The following is an 18636-nucleotide window of genomic DNA, read 5'->3' as shown; positions in this document are numbered from 1 at the left end:
GCAGCTGTTACTGTCACTCCACTGCACTGATCCTTGAGTTTCTTGATGCGTGTGACCAATGCAGTAATACAATTTGAAATGTATTATACATTAGATAACCTCAATGATATCCACTTTCTCAAACCCAAAGTATACCAGAGTTCTTCATTTTCCAGTATGGATCTTGCAGATGCTCATCACTTGTTCTTTGAGCATTTCTAAATGACTGCACCCACCTCTCTACCCTCAGATTGTTTGGCACCAAAGCCAGCAGCAAGGCCAGCTCTCCGGGCACTCCCGACTCTGGCAAGTGCCCGTCAATACTGGGCAGCCCCCACGGCACGCTGGCGAGGCAGGCCAGTCTGGACTCGCCCTCCTCTGGCACAGGGAGCCTGGGCAGCGCTGGCGGCCTGAGCGGTGGCAGCAGCCCACTGTACGGTAAAACCCCAGACCTGTGCACCGACTCCCCGGCCTCCAGCCCGGCCTCTGGCCTCTCCCTGCCTTCCAACGCTCGGCCCTGGCCTGCCTGTAGCTCGTCAGCTGGCAGCAAGGACACACTGAGCTGCCAAAGCATGACCAGTCTGCACACCAGCTCTGAGTCCATTGATCTGCCACTGGGCCACCACGGGCCCAAGGTTACACGAACCGGCAGTGTCAAGTCCACCCTGTCTGAGGGGTGAGTAACAGGGAATACGATTGGGCTGAATCGTATTCATTGTTTCATTTGAGAACAGAGACAAAAAGTATATCTCCCTACCCTATATAGACATACAACGCAAAGGAAGCCTAAGTAATATGGTAATAATAATAATAATAATAATAATAATTTTAAAAAGAAATTCACCCATCCAGCACGCACTTTGTTTGGATTTACATTTCTTTTTCTGGCATGGTGTTGGTATTATCATTATTTCTAGAGTCCTACCCTTTTACCATTCACTACCACAACTGACCTGCCAACTTGTCCACATGCAGTCTGCTGCATTGACCCGATAAAAGTCTTACTGTTTCTGGGATCATCATTAAAGCCATTTAACACAGTCAAGTATTAGTTGTGGGTCCAAAGCCATGCTAGAAAAAGTGCCACAATAAAGTCAAAGCATTTCAGATGTTCATTCCCATGAGAAGTCTCTATCAGGGTGTTTCCATTGTTTTGTCCACATACTGTGCATGCAGTACATCACATATCAAAGAATAAACAGGATTCAAATTTATTTTCCCTTAGTAGTTTAGCTGTATGTCTCAGAAATGAAACAATTGATTAATATTTAAATCGGCGTGTGTTTTATATTTGTTGTCTGTACTGTGATGCATTAGTAATGTTTTTGTTTTCTCCATTGTGTGTCTTTGTGTATGTGTGTGTTAAAAGTCAAGTTTGTAACATGTGGCCAAAGTCTTTTTCTCATGTAGCATAAAAACAAATGTGTTCTGGTGTTCATCTAATTCACTCATCCTTTGTGTTTTAACAGCATGCCTCTTGACAGAAACACGCTTCCCAAAAAGGGACTGAGGTACAACACATCTGCAGTCAGATCCCATTCTCAACTTCTCTTCTTTTATTCACTCACGTAGATCATTAGCATACACGTGCATGCAAATAATCATTTTAATATCAAGTGTACTTTTCATGTTGTTGTATGTGTGGCATCATCTATAGCAGTGATTCCCAACCAGAGTTACCCTTATCCCAAGGGATATTTCTGCAAGTGCTTGAGGATATGTGGAAATACTGTGAAGTAGCTCAACTAATTTGAAAAAGAAAATGAAATTGCAATTAAAAAAAAACACATATCCTCATGTTGAATAAGCTACAATACCTAGATATAAATATTTAGCAAGCAAGCAAAGATGTTTAAACTGCCAAAAGTGATGGATAAATGGTTGAAGTCGAAAGCTAACATTAGGCACAGTTAAAATATTTAGCTTCAAGTAATAGATAAACAGTTAAAATAGATGCCTTCCAGTAATGGATGAACATTTAAAATCGTTATCTCAAAATAACAGCTGAACAGTTAAAAAAAGCTTGAAGTAGTGGATAAACATTCAAAATAGTCACCTTAAGGTAATGGTAAATAGTTAAAGGCTTTAAGTAATGGATAAACATTTAAAATAGTTATCTTAAAATAATGGATAAACACTTAAATAGTTAGCTTAAAGTAATGGATAAACATTTAAAATAGTTAATTTATAGTAATGGATTGACAGTTTAAAACAATTATCTTACAATAACAGATAAACACTGAAATATTTAGCTTAAAGTAATGGATGAACATTTAAAATAGTTAAAGTAATGAATGAACAGTTAAAATAGTTTAAAGCAATGAATAAACAGTTAAAATAGTTAGCTCCAACTATCTCCGTCCGTCCATCCGTCCACCACTGGGTGCAGTCTCCTGGCATAATTAAGGCTCAGTTTACGGCACAAAGGAAGTGCATCAACCACATGGATGTATAAAGAGAACTGAATACAGCTTTAGAGTTGTAGGCAGGGACATCTGTCCCACAATCACACTAGAGATTTTGTCAGCTGAGTGGCCAACTTCCAGGTGAGCCGTCTGCTTACTTGAATGGGGATGAAATGTTTTAATCATGCGTCTCTTCTAGACTTTAGAAACATTATTGGACCCAACTGATCGAATTCAGATAGTAAAACAAGTAATTTTGTTTGGATTGTGATGCTCAAAATATGGAATCACTGATTTACAAACCTCTGTTTACCTAAGTAAGTCTATGGGTAAAACTCTTTTTGGGCCCAATGGCATCAAATGACAGACCAGAAGTTGTAGTTACACAGTTTGGCCACTATGTCAAATTGGCCTCAAAGCCCAGCACACTTCCTGGGGACCTGGTCAACCATTGTACAACCAAAACACGAAGACGGTAGTGCTTTTTTTTTTCACAGTAGCTATCCCTCAGTTACAAAACAGTATCAATATAAGTTGTTTGCAATTCCTATTCCCAGTGACAAAAATGGCAGACTGCGGAAAAACCAAAGGGACTGTAGAAACTGTGGTAGTTGCTATAGGCTCTGAGGAAAACAGACATCGATCCAGCGCAAAACAAAATATAATACCCCTGGATAACCAGTTGAAATAGTAATCTTCAAGTAATATATCAGAAGTTAGAATAGTTATCTAAAGCATAACTCGCTCTTGCTCTTATGTAGTTTGAATGCATGTATTGTAAGTTGCTGTTGACAAAAGCATCTGGCAAATGAATATAATGTAATGTTATGTAAAAGAAATGAATAAACACTTCAATAATCCACCTGAAGTCAGGCAATAACAGGTGTTGATGAAGGGGTACTTGAGTTCATCTGACAGGGCTGTTGGTGTACAAATGACTTAAAAGGTTTGGGAACCACAGAACTATAGATCAGCAAATCTAGTGATTATCTCAGGCAGCATTTGCACTGCAGGACCTCAGTTTTTAACCCATTGTTTTACCTCTACAAAATGCTGTGGCACAAAAAAGACAACTGGTCCAGATAAGATTTTAATTCTCTTTTAAGTAAGGCAAGAAATTGTGGTGCAGTATAAATGCTACTTCAGATGATCAGGCAGGAATGTGTACGTCTCTTCTTCTGTATGTCTGGCTCTCCATATGCATCCTCATGCTCCTCTCACCATTTAGGAATGCAGCAAACACAGGCGCAATGACAGAGCATTTCTTCCTCAGCTCCCTAAAATGGCCTAAACCTCCTGATAACATTTGCTCTGCTAGCCGAGGGGAAGAAGTAGAATGGATACTTTGATTTTAGCTGAGACTAAAGAGACTGAGACAGAAATACCATAACCCATTCATCACAGTGGCACAACCTCTGCAGGGAGCAACCTCTCTAGCCAATTACACAGCACGGCTGCAGAGGCGTTGGATGGCGCATGCTGGTTTCAAACCAATTTTTTTTTTATTTCGATGGCATTTGGTGCTGACGGTCTTTTTGGGCCTTAAAGCATCTGATCTCATGCTGCACTTTATGCTTGTTGGATGTGATGTTCAGTACAGACTGAAGTGTTTTCTTCTCAACTGTTTTCTCTGACCACAAATTTTTACGGCCGTCTGTTCACATCTTAAACCAGGCAGCATTTTTTGCCTGATCTTTAGATTTCCTAGGAGCTTAGACTAGTAATTGCCCTCTTTAGTCATATAAATAAGCATGTTGGTCCTGCTTATGGCCATTTTGAAAGCACAGAGTACACTGAGTCAAACACTGACCCTTGGATATTTCAGTCTGTTCCATGTCAACACCAGTAAGGCACAAATGCTGCTGTGTCACACCATTCAACACACTCTGAGACACCCAATCCCTGGTGGGGAGAATACGAAGCCTAGGCGTGGGGGACTGGAGCAGGGTCAGATGTGACAAGCGTATTAATGGGGGCGTCGGAAGTAAGACGGCTCTGAAAAGGGATGAGTGCAAACTCAATTATCATCCTCAGAGGATTAAATATGGCCGATTGTCATGCCTGCGATAAGGGGGCCTTCTGTTGCTGAGCCACTTTGGAGCTGGGAGAGAAGAGATGAACGGCAGTGTCAGTGTGTTTGGCAGCTTTGAGCCAAAGCAGTGTCTGTGTGTGTGTGTGTGTGTGTGTGTGTGTGTGTGTGTGTATATACATTCATGTGAGCGTGTGTGTGTGTGTGTGCGCAGCTGCATGTTTTTTTTGCCATCTGCTCACATGCTTCGATTATGTAGCTCTGCAATTATATCATCACCACAGAACCTCACTACTTGGACTTTCACATATCTCCCTTTTTGCCTTGAGTTTACTCTGTCTTTGTGGGTGTCAGGTACCCGCCATCCTCCCGGCAGACGTCCCATGAGGAAGGGAAGGAGTGGTTGAGGTCCCATTCAACAGGGGGGCTTCAGGACACAGGCAGCCAGTCCCCACTGTCACCCCCTGGAGCTTCCTGCACCACCACTGGAAAATACCACTACTCCAACCTGCGTAAGTCCACAGGAATAAACTGTACTTGTAACACATCTTGAATAGATAGTTGAGTTATAACCTACCAATAGGCCGTAAATACACATATATTCATCCACACTGGCAATAGCAATTGCTGGCGGCATAATGTTTTGGGATAGTTCGTACATCCCGCCCTTGTGAACGCAATATCTCAAAAACGCCTTGAGAGAAGTTCTTCAAATTTGGCACAAATGCCCACTTAGACTTAACAATGAACTGGTTAGATTTTGATAGTCAGCGGTCAAGGCTACTGTGACTTTGCGTCTGTCTCATTTTGTAAATGCAATAGTTCAAGATGTCCCTGAGGGAGTTTCGTCAAATTTGGCACAATCATCCGCTTGGACTCAAGAATGAAGCAATTAGAATTTGGTGGTCAAAGGTCAAGGTCACTGTGACCTAAGAAAACATGTTTTTGGCCATAACTCAAGAATTCTAATTATGACAAAACTTCACACAAATGTTTAATAGGATATAATGATGAGATGATGACATTTTATATCCAAAAGGTGAAAGGTTAGCTTCACTGTGACATCACAGTGTTCTGCTAAAACAGTTTCTGCCCACTATTCAACAACATAACAGAAGGGAGACATTTGGTCAGATACTGATTTGGTGACACTATCTTGGGTGTTCACTTGATTAATTGTAAAGATCTTCTGTGCTGCCAGGGGTGGGAGATGTGTGTAATGCATCCATGTTTTCACAGACATGGATATAAACTGCAAATGCAACTTAACTTAAAAGTCCTAGATCAGAGGCAAATTGCAATTGGCTGAGCGCTTGCAAAACGGGGCTCAAGTGCTACTTGTGAATTTTTAAAGACGAATGCTGGGAATTTCGTCAATGCATCGCAGATACAAGGCTGAAGTTGTGTAGTTAAAACTAGGCAACATTGCATGTGGTCCCGCTGCATTAGTGATATTGCAGGGAATATTAGTCTTACTCTTTCATAATATTAAGTATATTTGCATACTTTTTACACTAGCTCTTGTGGTCTCATTCTTTCTGATGTCATGATAACTCAGAAGGAATATATATAATTTATATATATATATATATATAGTTTGTTTTTGTCTTTTCAATGGCTATAACTTATCAGCGCCAATCTTGGTGTTTTTCTTCTCGGTGCAGTGAGCCCCACGAACATCAGCCAGTATAACCTGCCACCAGGCAGCAGCAGCATGAGCCGCTCCAACAGCATCCCCGCCCAGGACTCCTTTGACCTTTACGGAGAGGGTCACCCACTGGGTGGCAGCGCAACATCCCTGGAGGACAGACCACGGGCCATCAGCCGCTCCGGCTCCTTCAGGGACAGCACCGACGAAGGTGGGACACACTCTTAAAAACATACTCTTTAAATGAGCTGTGTTCCAAAAGTGACCTCCCTACTAAAATGCCATTTAAAATAATATAAGGGCCACATTCACCAAAGTCCCATCAGTCATCAAGTACTTTAATACCAGATTTAATGAGCTCTCGCTGCGTGTTCATACTGTGAGTGACTTGGCTGATGGCTTGCTCTGTTCTGATCTTTTTGTGGGTGATGCAAGAGCCTGTGATTGCATCCTTATAGAGGTCAGCTTTTTAACGGGCAAATTATGTTTTTTTCACTGCCTTCTTATAACAGTTCACAGCTCACATCATCTGATTGACTTAACATAGCTATCAAGTGCTATTGAGTCAGCTGGGTAATCATGAATAAATAAGAAAGCAATTAAAGTGACTTCAGATTCGTTAGAAAAGGTGGAATATTGTAACAAACACATTTTTTATTTAGGTTCTCTATACACTTTTATCACTCATTACTCTCCATATGTGCCTACAGTTCATGGCTCTTCATTATCTCTGGTCTCCAGCACGTCTTCACTGTACTCTGCGGTAAGTAGTTGCCAGATTCTCTTTGTGAATTTACAGCTTTCAGAGTTAGCATTACAGTCAGGTGCTGCATACCTAACACTAGTAAATCATGGTGTAATGTCTCCAGTCACTATTTTTATATTAGCAACATAATGAGTTTGTAGCACAGAGAATTACAACCAGACTTGGCAGTTCCACTCAACATGTGGAGTGTTTTAGCCTCCCTCTGCTCATTGGTTTTCCAACCTGGGACTCACCACTCTCATCAGTGTTGTTTCCAGACACAGTAAGCAGCTGTTTTCAGTTAAAAACACTAATAAACTGTTCACCACCTGCCTAGCACCAGTCGGCAAAGTTAGTGACAAGCTGGTGAGTACATAGTTGAGCATTTAGCAGCTAAAAAGCCAGATATTTCCTTCAGTAGTTAAATGGAGACCAAAACAGAGCTAAAGGACTTTTCTTTGCAAGGTAACGGGAAAATAATTCAAAAAAATGAATGCTAATGTTCCTTTGTGGCTGCTAAATGTGTATCTATGACACTGATTTGAACAAGATTGCCATTACACCTTTATAAAGTGATAATATGTCAGTGTTTACAGCTTTTTATGCTGCCCCCAAGTGGCCAAAAAAGTTATTGCAGCTTTAGAGCTACATTGCCTTCTTTTTTTATACAAACAGCACCCTAAGTCCTTAAACGTCTCAACTCACTGTTTTGCGAGATTTTACAGTTAAAAATTGATTGCTGGTGCAAATTGTTAAACAAAGCTAATCTAAGACAGCTGCATACAAAAAAAATAAAGTAGGATTTCTTAAAGAGGACAACACTAGAATTCAGTCAAATTGATGCACATACTGTCCTCCAATATTTCAATCTCCCATTTTTGTAAAACCAAAACATAATTTTGCATCTTTACATGCTTCTAATGTAACTTTGGCAGATAAGACTCTGGACTAGTGTTGGATTTCCAACAGCACAGGCAGCATTCCAGTCTTTATGTTCAGTGAGGCAACAGATTTGTTTTTGGGTGGAGATGGCGAGTTGCCTGGATGAATGATGGAGGAAGTGACATTTTCTGTTATTCTAATCTTGGATTTAATTCACTTCAGCTATGTGTTGGCCGTTCCACAATTTCTCTTCCCTGACATTAAAATGCGTCTCATGTTTTATATGCTTGATTGAGCACAATACACAGAGCCAGTAATCTCTTTTGTTTTAATTATGTTTGCTTCTTCCTTGCAGACGGAGGAGAAAGCACACTCAGAGGTAAGGATGGGTAATATTCCTTCTGTCTGCATGTCTGTTTCTCTTCAGCACCTTCCTGCTTCACATACAAACAGTCAAAGACATTTACACCATGAAGCTGCTCAGTGTAGCTGCAGTGCTGCACTGTTGGCCACCGAGTAGCTCTGCAGATGCGGGCGGGGGTTAAGTGCCTTGCTCATAAACACATTAAAGGTAACTGGAAGGAAGAAGAAAGGACTTAATGTTTTTTAGTTTCAGTTACCTGACTGTTTTTTGCTGTGATTCACATCAACAACCTCCATGTCACACACGTGTTTTGCTGCCCTTAGGTGGCTGCTGTGTTTTTCTGCATTCGTATATTAATGTTTGTGTGTCTTTCTTTTACATTGCGTCAATATCCAGAGAGTCTGTCACAGTCAGTCTTAGCACAAATAGTGCTCAGCTTAATTTGGCCCACAGTTAATGATAAGTTTGAACCAAAACATAAAATGGTATCAAGTTCTTTATAAAGCAATTTAACCCCATGTTGCATTGCTGTTTATTACTAGTAAATCTTTTACATTCATTTCATCTTCATCAACCGCACTGTGCTACATAAGCTGATAACTCATTAATAAAACTCATACTATACATATGCAATGCATGCAGCGCCCTTTGGCTCTTTTTTGTTTGGCTTTGTTTAACAATCCTGTTAAGTTATCATCCATTCTTCCTTGATTTCCAGGTTTATGGTTTTATTTTCTGTGTTCTGTTAGAATCCCTCAGCTTTAACTTCAAGTTTGGATCAAACAGTAGTTGCAAATGCACTGTAGTGTTGGTTTTAACCCTGCCAGATGGGTGGAGTTTAATTTGAGGACAGACCACATAGCACAAACTGACAGTCATGCATAGTGTATTACCAAAAGTGATCCAATTCTGGCTTTGTTTCCTTCAAAACTGACTCCTATTTCAAATCCCCTCACAGGTGACCTACACATGACTTGAATTTAATATAATTTACTTGAGACATTAGTTGTTAGGTTGGCAAAACAGTGACGTGGCTAATAGCAGCATTGAAGATGAGAAGGAACAATTTAAAGAAATCATAAAAAGGACTTGACTGGTAACTAATGTGTTGTCCACTTTGTTAAACTGACACATCTGGCACTTACCTTATTTTATAGGAAACAGTATCAGGTATTTGCAAATGCTATTTGACCCAGGTCAGTAATACTTAGCTTTATCTCTTGCTTTGCTGCTCAGAGTGTAACCATCAGAAAACCAGTGCTTGGCTAACCTCTTTGTCTCCAGTCATATCAGTACATGCTGTTTGATGGAGGCATGCAACATAGTGTTAATTTTCACTCTTCTCTTTTCAATCAAGGGCCAAACAGTCCAAAATTCCACGGTAATCCCCCACACTTTGTGTTCACACCTCACCCCAGTGTCTTTTTACACAGTATTACCATGTAACTGCACATTTATCACATCAAGTTATCAACACGGGAGTTGCAAGTTCAACGTCTCTTTGCCAGTACAATCAGTTTTATGTTCTTTGTTTTTCAGGAGCGTTAACTATACCTCTTTAATTTCTTCCCCCGAACAGCAAATCAGAAAGCTGCGTCGGGAGCTGGACGCCTCTCAGGAGAAGGTGGCAACCCTGACGTCTCAGCTGTCTGCCAATGTGAGTTTGTTTACTTCAAAAGACACCGTCAAAACAGCCGGCTCATTTGCATGATAACCTGCTGTCAGAGAGCTTTTATGGGAAACGTTGGTTATCGAAGTTCTGGAAGGAATATAAATCTTAAAGACACCCACTAATTCCTTTTTTCTGTGTTTGAAGCCACTGTGTGTGTGTACTTAGGCTTTTGCTTGTTTGATTTTTTTTTTTTTTTTCCCCTGGTGTGTGTTTCTGTGCTGTCCTTAGATGGGATGTTGTCTGGTGTGTGTTTGTGTATCTACGGTACAGAGAGGATTGTCTCTTTGCTTTTGTCTCAGCCAGTGGGGTTTTAGCAAGGAACAGGAGCCTCTCCCAAATTCGCCCAAGCAGGAAGAATCAAATAGAGATAGACAGGCATGGAAAGAGAACAGGGAGATGAGGATAAGAGAATCTAGACTCGAGTGCATCATGCGTGGGTGAAACAGAGTGAGATACAGAGACCTCCAACCCCCAGACGGAGCTGTCTTTGTGCTCAGATGCAGATAGATCGACAAACTCCAGCGTCTGGCTCGGCTCAGCCCCCCACCACCCCCCCACCCCCACCCCCCACCCTCGATGCCAAGTGCCTGATCAAGCGTGGAGGCAGACGGGGTCTTCGGTTTGGCCTGACGCTTTGATCACAAAGTTGTGCAGAGCTGAAACTGAAGGCTGAACTGCAGGGAAACTTGATGACTGGAAGCGGGAGACCTGACTTTATAACAGAGGCGATACAGTATGTAGGGACAATCAGACAACTTCTGGTTTGTTTTGGTCATGTAACACCACTTGATGGTGAATCTCACATAAAGCTTGACTATGCATAGAGCTTCACATTGGCAGTACAGTCTCAGTGGAATCAATCACCATTCAACACTTTTAAAGGGGAACTCCACCGACTTTAGACATTGAAATGTGTTGAGGTTTTGGGGAGCACTACTGCATACATTAAAAATAAAAGTTGTAGACAGTCTTTTGTGGCTCCAGAGGGAGCTATGTGAAATCTGATAAATGTCAAAATGTCTTGAGTAACGCCATGTGAGTCGGCGTCGGTTTAGCTGGGCACACACTGTACAATATGTGCCTGTTTCTGACCGGATCTTTGATCTGCACCACTCATTTAGAGTTGCACAGAACTTCAGATTTGTCGGGCGTCATTTGCAATGGGAGCAGGGAATGATCATATCCTAATCAGCTGCTCTCAGTCGACTATCAGACATCCAGATGAATTTCTGACATGTCAGAATTTTGTTGCACAGCTGAAGTTAGTGCAACTTGCACAAGTCGATTTCCCAAAGTCAGGCCAGTTGAAAGACTGGTTCCGTATGTGTTACCTTAACGCAGGGTCACAAGGTGTGAGGAGGCTGCTCATCTCTACCCAAAGAAGAGAAATGTGAACTCTAAAGTTGTCTTATTGTACATGTTGCGTCTTTTTACCTTGCTCATGTTAGCCAGTGGAAAGCCAAAACTCACCTGTCCTGTGCAGTCAAAGTTAAGCTAGCTGTTGATGGTCACTAAACACTGTCAAAACATAGGCTGGCTGCTTATTAAACCATGATGTCTTTTTTTAATTGATATACATTTTAAATACAGATAAAATGTTAAATAATATTTGACATGTGGGTGTGACTAATGCGTTGTTTAAATGCACCTTTGAGAGAGCTGAACTAAGTAACAAAACTAAAGTAACATTAACAAGTAATGTAACAAATTATTTTTGCCGTTGAGGAATTTAGTAAAGAAATGTATAACTTTTTCATTGAGCAATATGTAATGAGTAATAGACCACATTTTCAAGCAACTTACCCAACAGTGAACTACACAATTGTGTAGTGTAGCGAGCAGTGTAGCGAGCATGATTCACACATGACAGCGTGTCCACGCAGCTTTATCTGTACTTTACAGTGTGGTACATTTACCGGCTATAACATGTCACTGACTCAGGATGAAGCTACTTTGGAGCCTTGAATTGAAGAAGAGATGAGTCACTGTCAGTGGTGTCAAGTCTTTAAATGACAACCATTAAATCCTTAAGCTGCTTCACAGCTTACATGCACAGAAGCTGTGAGAGGCAAGTGAGAAAAAATACTCTGTTGATCCATTTTCTAAATCTGATCTAAATCATTTTCTCTCCTGTGTTTATGTGTTTATAAAGTTTTTTATTCATTTGTAAAAATGGGTGGAAATGAAAGTTTTGGCTGGTGAATTTTTGTTATCCGAATCATTTTTATGCACCTGTGTTTGTGCGTTTGTTGTTGTAATACTCTTTCTCACCACAAGAGGCTTGCCGCAAGAGTGCATGACTACATTGTGTTCTAAATAGGACTAGAAGAATTAATGTTTTCTTCCTGGTGAGTTTTATTTTCTCCATTCACTCTAAATACCTGGTACATACATGGTGTGTAGCAAGTTGACTTAACATTACTGGCATGTGTTTATTTTGGCTAGAAATACAGCCAATGCTAATGGAAGATTAACACTGATTAGAATACATTTTCAGCCAAAAAAGAGACATGACAGTAATGTTACATAACTTACTAACATAATATATGTAACTACCTTGTGTTTAAAGTGCATGGAGAAATGCAGATGAAAAAAAGATTCAAGGTACTTAGAGAGATTATCCTTCACCTTTTCTCCAGACATAAACACAGGGAAGGAAACAATTTAGATCAGACAACTGATCAGAAAATGGATCATAAGATTTTTTTTTTCACACTTGCCTCTCAGGGCAGCAGTAGGTAGCTCGCACCCACATTTTGTGTGTAGGGGTTGACACCATTGCAAACCGAGAATTCTCACAGTTTCTTTACAGTTCAGTATGGTTACAGTAAAGTAAAAACTTTTTGATGCAGTATCATTATGTACAGTATTGGATTCTAACAGGTTTCAAAAGCTTCTTGCAGGATTTTCACCATCCTGCAACAAGCGAGAAAGGGATGCTGTAACATTGCAATAACACAGAGCAAAAACACATTCAAGATCTAGTCAAGTATGACTGGATGAGAACAATTTACACTTTACAGGGGCCGAATCATTTGTGGTATATATTTTATTAAGTATGTTGCCATAGCTTTGTGTAGCAAAATTATTTAAAAAGGAAGACCGAGACAATATGAATAAAAGACTTAAGTGTTTCCTGAAATCTGTTGTTGATATTCACCGGCCCTTTACAGGGTCACTGAGAATTAAATCAGCAGTGGAAAAGGCTACCAGTCTCATACCTCACTGTGCCAAGACATATGCAAACACTTGCACAACAGAAACCCATATGTGCTTTACAGCTCCCACTCTCATGTTAGAGGCTGGGAAATTTAAAAAGAAAAAAAAATGTCTGACTGTGTTGTACTGGAGCTGCTTCACACTGTAACCACATGACAGCGTGATGGGTTGCTGGTGTTATAAGCTCGTCTTATCCTCCCAGTGGGGAGTGTGACCCTATGGATATGTCAGCCTCAGCAGCCCACCCACGGTCCAGAACTAGACACTCGCTGTGCCATGTTAGAACTGCCAGAGACAACACTTAATCATTTATGTTCCTGAGCACATGTAGAAATACATGCATTTATACAGGAAGCTACACATTGGAAGATACTTGGCTCAACAGTTCCAGTTGACTCAAACATGCATGCACGTAAATACTTTTTAAGCACACATACATACTGCTCTGTCTTTCACACACACTTTTAGGACATGATGTGCAAATAAACGTTAGATATTGTGACCACAGAAAAAAACTGGGTAACACTTTACTTGAGGGTATCTACATAAGAGTGACATGACACTGTCATAACTATGACATGCCACAGTCATGAACCTGTCATGAACATTATGTACATGTCATAAACGTTTATGACTGCTGTCATTAAGTGTTATTTGGTTTTTGTAATGACAAGCTGACATTGTTTGGGTTGTCTTGATTATGACAACTTGACATTAATCAAAGTGACATTACCAGAAGTTGTCTTTGTCATGACAAGTTGACATTAGATTTGTTTGGGATGTCCTTATTATGACAACTTGACATTAACAAGAAATGCACCTCTTTTTGTGTTTATGACAAGGTGACATAATGATTATTGTTATGACAAAGACATCTTCTGGTAATGTCATCCTGGTTAATGTCAAGAAAGTAAAGAACCAAATGACACTTAATGACAGCAGTCATAAATGTTTATGACATGTACATAATGTTTATGACAAGTTCATGACAGTGTCATGTCATAGTTATGACAGTGTCATGTCACCCTTATGTAGACACCTTCAAGTAAAGTGTTACCAAATACTGTTGCCACTTTGAAGGGGCATTTTGAGGACATCTTGCTTCTCTAATGTGATGATACATAACACTAATTTCTTCACCATTTATTCTTCAATACATATATGCCATGGTGTGTATCCTAAAAGGTCATTTCAATTTGGTTATAACCTGAAATTAATGCATCCTTGACCTTGTGATTCTAGAAAGGGCGTCAATCGTTCAATTGTCTAATTGTCTCAACCTACAGAGGAACACAATCCTTAAAGTTTAACCATGAAAATCACCAAAATTGATGATGCCACTTTAGTAAGAGAGGGTATTTTCTTTCAGTGACTGAATAATCATTTCATCTCCCGTCTTCTCGTCTGAAAGCCACAGGGAATGTTTCGGTGATTGAGGTCATCTGATCTCTCTAATTTGCTGTGCCACTGCATACATGATTATTATTATTATCTTGTACTGGGTTTGTTTTGTGCAGGAAATTAAATTTGGATCTTAAACAAAATATTCTGGGGGTGTCAATACTCTCGGTCATGCGTGCTGTCATAAAAAATGAGTCACATTAAGAATATATTTGCTGCTGCACTGTCATGTTGGATTAAAAACACTCCACAGATATCGTTTTAATTACCTGCGTGTTTGTTTGAGGTATTATTCGATCAAATCGGAGCAGAATTAGTAAAACCAACATCCTGTCAAAAATGGATTACAGAGAACAAATGCTGCCAAATTGGTGAGTTATTGTACCATCTTTCAGCTAAGGAAGGCGATATGTTTTCCTGCCTGGACTGACATTAAATCGGGTTTAAGAGTTCACACAGGCACCCCTCCTCCTCCCTCAATCTCCTTCCTCTTTCTACTCACCCTTCACTGTTTCACCTTGTCAACCCCCCTTTCTGCTCAGCCTGGAAAGGGTTCCCCCCTCCCTATCACCCCCTGTTCTGCTTATTCTTCTCCTCCCTCATTTTGGCTGTATTCTTCCTTACTGACCCTTCCCTCCCTCCTATCGTCCCCTCCCCCTTCATACTGTAGTTTTTAAAAAAGGGAGCCCAGCAGCAGGTGCTGGCTTAGACCACTCTAGTCGTGACTGTGCATTGCCGACATAGAACCCTTTTGAGATGTCGTCCGCATCTTTAGCAATGGCGTCAGGCAGCACTAACACAGATGACTTCTCCTCGTCCAGTTCACTGGTTTGGCCCACCGTCAACCTCTACCCCAGACCACAGGATCAGGATGGTGGTCAGAAAAGCGGGGGTTCACGGTGCATGCGTGTCCGCTGGGGCCGGGCCCCGGGAGCAAAACAGATGGCTCAGCCGTGGGACGTGTTAAAGTCTGATCAATGCCTCCTTCAGAGCGGACAGGTGGGCAGGGGGGTGTTGAGTCGGAGCTCACAGGTGGAGTTGGAAAGAGATGTGGAGCTGGAGAGATGAGTTGGAACAGTTGGCATTTCTAAAGGTCAAGACCTTTGCTGATTCAGCCAGGGACACAGAGTGGGAGAGGCAGCACAGAGTGCTACTGTGTGTTAGTATGAGTGTGTGTGTTTATTTCTAGATTTAAGAGGTCCTGTCATCCTCAAAAGGATAGATAAATGAGGAATATTCCCATTTTGACAGAGCTAGATTGCACATTTGGGAACAAATGCTGTTAAATTCAGTAAATGTCCGTAAATGTTTTACAAATGTGTGTGTACATGTGTGTGTTTGAGTTAAGCAGAGATTGTCTGATCTGTCTGGGCATCCTGCCCACCTCTCTGTGACACACCAGACCTGACAGGTGTCTCAGGGTCTCTAGCTAGAGATGGCAGGATGAGCTGGCAGTACACACACACACACACACACACACATACATATATATATATAAACAGATTTTACAGTCTCAGATTTGTACAAGGACACACAACCGTGAACATACGGCTTCACCAGACATTCAGACATAAACATGCATTCAAAAAACACATGCACAAGCAAGTCTGGTTACACATCCAGACACACAAACACAAACCACAGGTTCAGCAGAGCAGATGGCGTGACGCCGCGAAACATTTGCCATCCTTCAGCGTGTCGCCTCTGCATCTTCAGGTGACAGATGAAGTCAGGGAGGGCACTGATCTGAGTGCCTCTGTAATATCCACAGCTTTCTCTCTGTGCTGAGTGTTTTCTTGGTGGTATTCGTCCAGAAAGACGTTTTGGAGCATGCTCAGATCCAGGATGGTTAATTCACAGCAATAAGATGCAACTGTGAAGTTATGTAATCGCTTCTAACAAACTCCCCGTTCAAATAAACCATTCTGAACATGCTCTGTGTGAACTTGCCCTTGAAATCTCAAACTGTGACTCAAAGTGAAGGGCTATGTGTTTTTGTTGTTTTCTTTTTTGAAGCTAGGTATCCCAGCAGCACTCCATTATATTAGGGTGCAAGGAACCTCTTCAGAAGGGCTCAGTAAGAGCCTTCAGATTTGGGCAAACAAACTTTTCAGACCACATCTCATGTAATCCTGGGCTGTCTTTGGCTCAAGTGAAAATTCAGTTGAAAGTTATCGTCACCAACCAGCAGACCAACTTATTAATTCTCTGGATGGGTTTTTCTTCAAGGGAGGACTTTTTTTTGGCAAGTGATAATTGGTGTTTATTGTACTGTGGATTTTGACTGAACGTGTTTTGCTGTGGATAGGAGTCCAAATTAGCTTGGGTCAGTTGTGAGATTTTTTAGTTTTTTTATTCTTGAAAACTAACATTTGAATGCTCTACCATTTTAAATATAGTTTTTATAGTTTGCCTGAGGGAAAAATAAATGTTCCAGTGAGTAAATGAAGTCATTCTACTAAGGAAGCATAATGCATTTACTTCGGGAAAAAACAATTTGTGTTTCTGAGTTTTAAAGATTTCTTTATCAGAAATCTGAGAAAACTTTTCATGCCAAAAAAAATCTGCTCGTTTTTCTGAATTAACAACAATCTTCTAAATTCTTAAAGACAAGAGCAGAATTTTAAGATATAAATCTCGTTAATTCTTAAAAGCTAATCAGATATTTTTTATGCATTACACCTCCGCACTCTACATTCCTGCAGCAGCTGAAGCTGGATTTGTGTCTCTCTCTGTGTCTGTCTGCAGGCTCACCTGGTTGCAGCCTTCGAGAAGAGCCTGAGTAACATGACCTGCCGCCTGCAGAGCCTCACCATGACTGCTGAACAAAAGGTACAAGAGCTTAGTCCTGAATTTGAAATAAACTGTATATGAACTCCATGGCAAGGGGATTACAGGGAGAAGAAATGATTAGAAACAGGCAGTGGTTTGACATTGAAATAGTGCAGTGAAATGTAAGAACGTAGAGGTCGGCAGTTGTGGATTAATGGATATTTTTATCTTTAGTTTCAGTTCCTGACCCATGTGAAAGGTTTCTACTGAAGTTTTCGTTTTTCTATTAAAGTTTTAGTTGTTGCCTGAATTTTTCCCTAACTTTACTCCTGACCTTAACCAAAGGTGTTTGACTTGCTTAAAGTACAAATCTTTTGCTTCACAGGGGGGTAGAATTTCCTAGTTTTGCATGGGCATGCAAGGGTTCAGTATATTCCATATACCTAAGGCCCAAAAACCCATTTCAAACCAGTGTGTTTTCCAAAAGTCCTCCAGTATATATCTGCTCCGGGGTCTATTTTTCTTCATTTTCATACAAGTTGACTTTTTGACCGACAGGAGGTTTCAGAGGAGCTTGAATTGTGCTGAAACACTGATCACACAGCAGCAGAAGCAGCAGCAATATGCTGAAAGATACATATCCCTACCACAAATTATGAATCCTCCCCTCTGTTCATACACCCACCCACACACACACACACATACACACACAGAGTGCTGACGAGCCCTGGCAGCTTTTTAATCCTCTATAAATTAAAGCAGACTGGGATCTGGTGGGATGTCTTTGTTAAACAAGGCCGTCCCAACTTTTAATTAAAGCGGAAACCCTATCTGCAGCCCTCAGTGGGTTTTCGGGCATGGCAAAATAGGAAACTCCTTCTATCTGATCGTGTTGGTTCAACAGAGTGGAGCTTTTTTATTCTAAGCAGGTGGTGCCGGGGTTGGGGCAAATCCGCTGGGAAACTCCTATCTTCTCTACCCTCTCTTCATTTTTGTCTCTTGTTTCCTTCCATGAAAGCCATGCCAGAGCCAAATTTAGGAATTTGTTTTCAGTGACAGTGCTCAACACAAGCCAGACAAAGAGTAGTTTTTGGTGCGTCATCCTTTTTTTAAAAACTGTCTCTCTCCTCAGGAGTCTGAGTTGGTTGAGTTGAGAGAGACAATAGAGACGCTGAAGACACAGAACACTGATGCCCAGACAGCCATCCAGGTGGCGCTCAATGGCCCTGACCACCTGCACAAAGGTAATGAAGGAACCAGCAGGGGATGTTGGAGCAAACTTCTCTTAGTTCATCTAAAGTTTAAGTCTTAAACGCATTAGTGTTCCATATGTGGATGCTTATTTTAGCCTAATTGGCCCCAGGGAGAGTTGAAGCCCTAATACTTGAAGTATTTATGCTGTATTGGTCAGTTTTGGAAAGCCTTGATGAGTCATATAAACAACCTAAATCAGGTGTGTAATCAATTTTGTGAAATGACATTTTCAAGTATCCAACCTCCTCACAGCTGCCTCCAACATA

General features: G+C 40.9%; 1 protein-coding gene across 24 annotated transcripts in view; it reads left to right on the top strand.

The window, feature by feature from the left end:
• nav3 (neuron navigator 3) overlaps positions 1–18636 on the top strand; it is a 544714-nt gene that overhangs the window by 507382 nt on the left and 18696 nt on the right. For 8 of the 24 annotated variants that reach the window (XM_033615269.2, XM_078165201.1, XM_078165200.1 and 5 more), the window contains 10 exons: positions 230–655; positions 1449–1490; positions 4768–4925; positions 6078–6272; positions 6772–6824; positions 8044–8067; positions 9410–9433; positions 9632–9709; positions 17093–17176; positions 18249–18360. In XM_033615269.2, the coding sequence (XP_033471160.1) occupies positions 230–655; positions 1449–1490; positions 4768–4925; positions 6078–6272; positions 6772–6824; positions 8044–8067; positions 9410–9433; positions 9632–9709; positions 17093–17176; positions 18249–18360 (1196 nt within the window). The remainder of the gene's footprint in view (positions 1–229; positions 656–1448; positions 1491–4767; positions 4926–6077; positions 6273–6771; positions 6825–8043; positions 8068–9409; positions 9434–9631; positions 9710–17092; positions 17177–18248; positions 18361–18636) is intronic. The other 16 variants (XM_078165202.1, XM_078165197.1, XM_078165195.1 and 13 more) reach the window with 7 other exon arrangements.

Source organism: Epinephelus lanceolatus, chromosome 23 (genome assembly GCF_041903045.1).
Source record: "Epinephelus lanceolatus isolate andai-2023 chromosome 23, ASM4190304v1, whole genome shotgun sequence".
NCBI lineage: Eukaryota > Metazoa > Chordata > Actinopteri > Perciformes > Serranidae > Epinephelus > Epinephelus lanceolatus.
This window is presented reverse-complemented; position numbering and strand designations above follow the sequence as displayed.